Below are 3,038 nucleotides of genomic sequence, written 5' to 3' on the forward strand. Positions count from 1 at the left end.
GGGGGGGGAGGGATACGGGACCGGGACCAGGCTCCATGCTGCTCCCTGGAGCGAGCCGGGCTGGAACGGCAGCCCCGTGCGCGGGGCCGAGGCTCGGGGTGGGAGCGGGGCATCTCCGAGCTGTGAATGCGCCTGCCGGCGATGCTGGACATGGTTTGAGGCAAATAAAGACGTGAACGGTGGCCGGCTGCGCTGGGCTGTTGTGCTGGGACCAGGACCAGGCTGGGGCTGGGCGAGCTCGGCCTCGCTGCGGCCAGCAGCACACGCGGGATTGCGGGAGCTGCAGCGCCCTGCTGCTGCCGGGGGCTCGGCCGCAGGTGCAGGGGGGGCACGCGGGGTCCCAGGCCCTGAGCCACAGAGACCCTCTCCCGACCCACGGAGCCCCCAGCCCCGGGAGCTGCCCGGCCTCCCACCGCGGGAAGGAAGCGGTTTCTCGCTGCGTTGCTGCAGCACCGCAAGGAGCCGCGTGCCGGGCTCGGCTCCGCGCTGGCCCCTTGCGCCAGGGGCTTGGCTGCAACGGGGATCCCCCTCCCCCCCCCCGCCCCGGCTCATCCCTGCTGTGCCCAGTGGTTCCCTGGCTCCCGCTCCCTCCCGCGGAGCCGAGCCCCGGCTGCAGCCCAGGCACCTCCAGAGCCGGGGCACCGTGGGGCCAGCGCTGAACCCTCCTGCCACTTGGATGAACAGCTGCTATCCTGAAGCCTCGGCCTGGCAAACATATGGATAATCCAGCATCACCCTGCCGTTCCGCGCTGGCACAGCCGGCCGGGATTAGCGGGGGGTTGCCGGCAGCGGCACGAGGCGCAGGCGGCCGCGGCGGGGGCACCGGGGGATCCCAGCTCCCAGGCAGGGAGCAGGATTGGGGGCTTTGCTAGGGGGCAAATGCGGTGGGTGAGAGGAGCTGGAGCTGCTGTGTCCGTCCCCAAGAAGTGCAGGAAATATGGCACAGAGATTGGCAAATCCTCCCGTGCAGCGTCACCTGGCCCGCGAGGGGCTGCTCCCGGCTCTGCTTTGCTCTTGGACAGACTAAGGCGAAGCCGCTCCGGCCTTGACGGAGGCTTCGGCACACGGTTCCCATCCGCCTCGGCCGCGCGAAGCCGGGGTGCGCAAGGGCCCAGCAAGGAAACCAAACCGTGGGGAAGCCCGGAGCCGCCTGAGATTCCCTCTCTGCTCCCTGCCCTCCCTCCCGCTCCCAGCACGGCGGCACCACCCGGACGGGGGCCTCCGGGATCGGCTCAAGCAGGGGGCTCCCGCCCCACGGTACCGTCCCGGGGGGGGGGTTTGCAGAGGGCTCTTGGGGCCCAGGTGAGGCGGCAGCGGGGGGAACCGGCTCCCTGCCGCCCGCCCTCCCTCCCTCCTGCCGCCGCAGCGCTTCTCCCAGCTCATTAAAATGACTAATGGCTTCACACTCCGCTTCACGCTTTCTCTGACCCAGCAGTTGCCATGGCAACAGCCATCCCTGCTCCCGCAGCCGCGCAGCCCCCCGCCCGCCCGCCTGGACCCCCGGCCCCGCTCGGCCTCCGGCTGCCCACGGCGGGGAAACCCCCCCGCGCCGCCCGGAGCATCCTTGGTCCTCCGCGGCGCAAGGCGCAGGGCGGCTCCGCGGTCCCCAGGGGAAGCAGCGGAGACGGGAGCCCTCGGCCCCCAGCCAGGGTGAAGGAGCCCCGAGGGGTCCGTTGGGTCCCGTCGCTGCTGGGCCACGTGCCCAGGCTGGTCTCCCCCCACCCCGAGGCCGGGGGTGACCCACAGCAGCCCCCTCCTCCTCCTCCTCCTCCAGCCCCCGGGACCTGGCCCGGCCAAGGCAGCAGCATCAGGCAGCAGGAACCTCCCTGCAGTCCCTCCGCGCCAGCGTGGGGAAACGGAGATGCCGTCCCCAGGGTGTCATCGGAGCTGACGGTCGCAGCAGCAGCACGGCCCCCTCCTGCCGGCGGGCAGGACAGAGCAAAGTCACCTCCGCGGGAGGGACGGGGCGATCCGGCACGAGCTGGGAGATGCATCTGACATTTTCCAGCCAGGAAACCCACTGTGGGAGCCCAGATCTCCTGGTTCCTCGGGGATGTGGGTGAAGCGCACCCGAGTCCCAGGGAGCCCCGCAGCATGGCAGCAACCCAAGCCGGAGGGGGGAAACCCCCCCCCCAAAGCAGGCTCGCGCTGCCCGCTGCCCTCCGCGCTGCAAACCATGGGAACGGCCGGGCGTTGCGAGACAATGCGGACAAAGGGGTTTGTCATCCGTCCCGCGCCAGGACGGCGTTACTGCTCGGAGCCGCCCTTCGCCCTCCTTCCCCGCTCCCGTGCTCCGTTTGCCCCGGGCTGGCACCACGGGCTCCGGGAGCTCCCCGCCCGGCGCGGGAAAGGAGGTGAAAACCAGCTTCACCCACCAACCTCCCCTCGCCCATCGCTCCCGGTGACCAGGCAGAAACAGGAATTCCCTCGCAAGAACATTACGTTTGAGGAAGGCTACTGGCTCCCTTGACGTGTCAAGGTTAGGGTCCGCAATAAAACCATTTGCTTCCCTAAACGATTTATGCTAAAAAAGGACCTGACAGGTGGACAAGTGTCCCATGCTCAAGGCTTGACTTTTTGGCTTCTCTAGCATTCACTTTCAGTCTGCAGCAGAGCCTGGTGTGGGACGAGGTCCTGACGGCTGCAACCCTCCACTCCATGCTGCAGCATCGAGACAGTTTATACAGCACTTCCCTCTCTAAAGATCTTTGCCAGATTTTGACTACGCTACGGATACTTAGCAACGGGGGCAAGTCTTTCTTTCGCAAATATTGGTTCAAGCTCCAACAGCATTAGCAGCTTCAGAAGCGTTACTCAAAAATAGGCAGTACCATTTCCAGCTCGTCGTCAGAGGCGGGCTCTGGGGATCAGCAGTAGTATTTACAGAGCTGGCAGTTAAGCCAAGCTAGCTAAATTCACTTTCCATACCCAAAGATGCTCGGAAAGACCAGCCTTCCACATCAGCATGTTTATTTGCAGTGAGCCTCTCTTCCCACTCGGAGCAGGAGCTTATTGGGAAGATCTGCGGGATCCAGTGA

General features: G+C 66.7%; 1 protein-coding gene across 1 annotated transcript in view; it reads left to right on the forward strand.

Moving 5' to 3' along the window:
• PLPPR3 (phospholipid phosphatase related 3) overlaps window positions 1–3,038 on the forward strand; it is a 7,025-nt gene extending 3,987 nt beyond the window's left edge. The window contains exon 8 of the mRNA XM_026082255.1: window positions 3,006–3,038. Within this exon, the coding sequence (XP_025938040.1) occupies window positions 3,006–3,038 (33 nt within the window). The remainder of the gene's footprint in view (window positions 1–3,005) is intronic.

The sequence above is a fragment of the Apteryx rowi genome, unplaced genomic scaffold (genome assembly GCF_003343035.1).
Source record: "Apteryx rowi isolate R43461 unplaced genomic scaffold, aptRow1 scaffold_570, whole genome shotgun sequence".
Taxonomy (NCBI): Eukaryota; Metazoa; Chordata; class Aves; order Apterygiformes; family Apterygidae; genus Apteryx; species Apteryx rowi.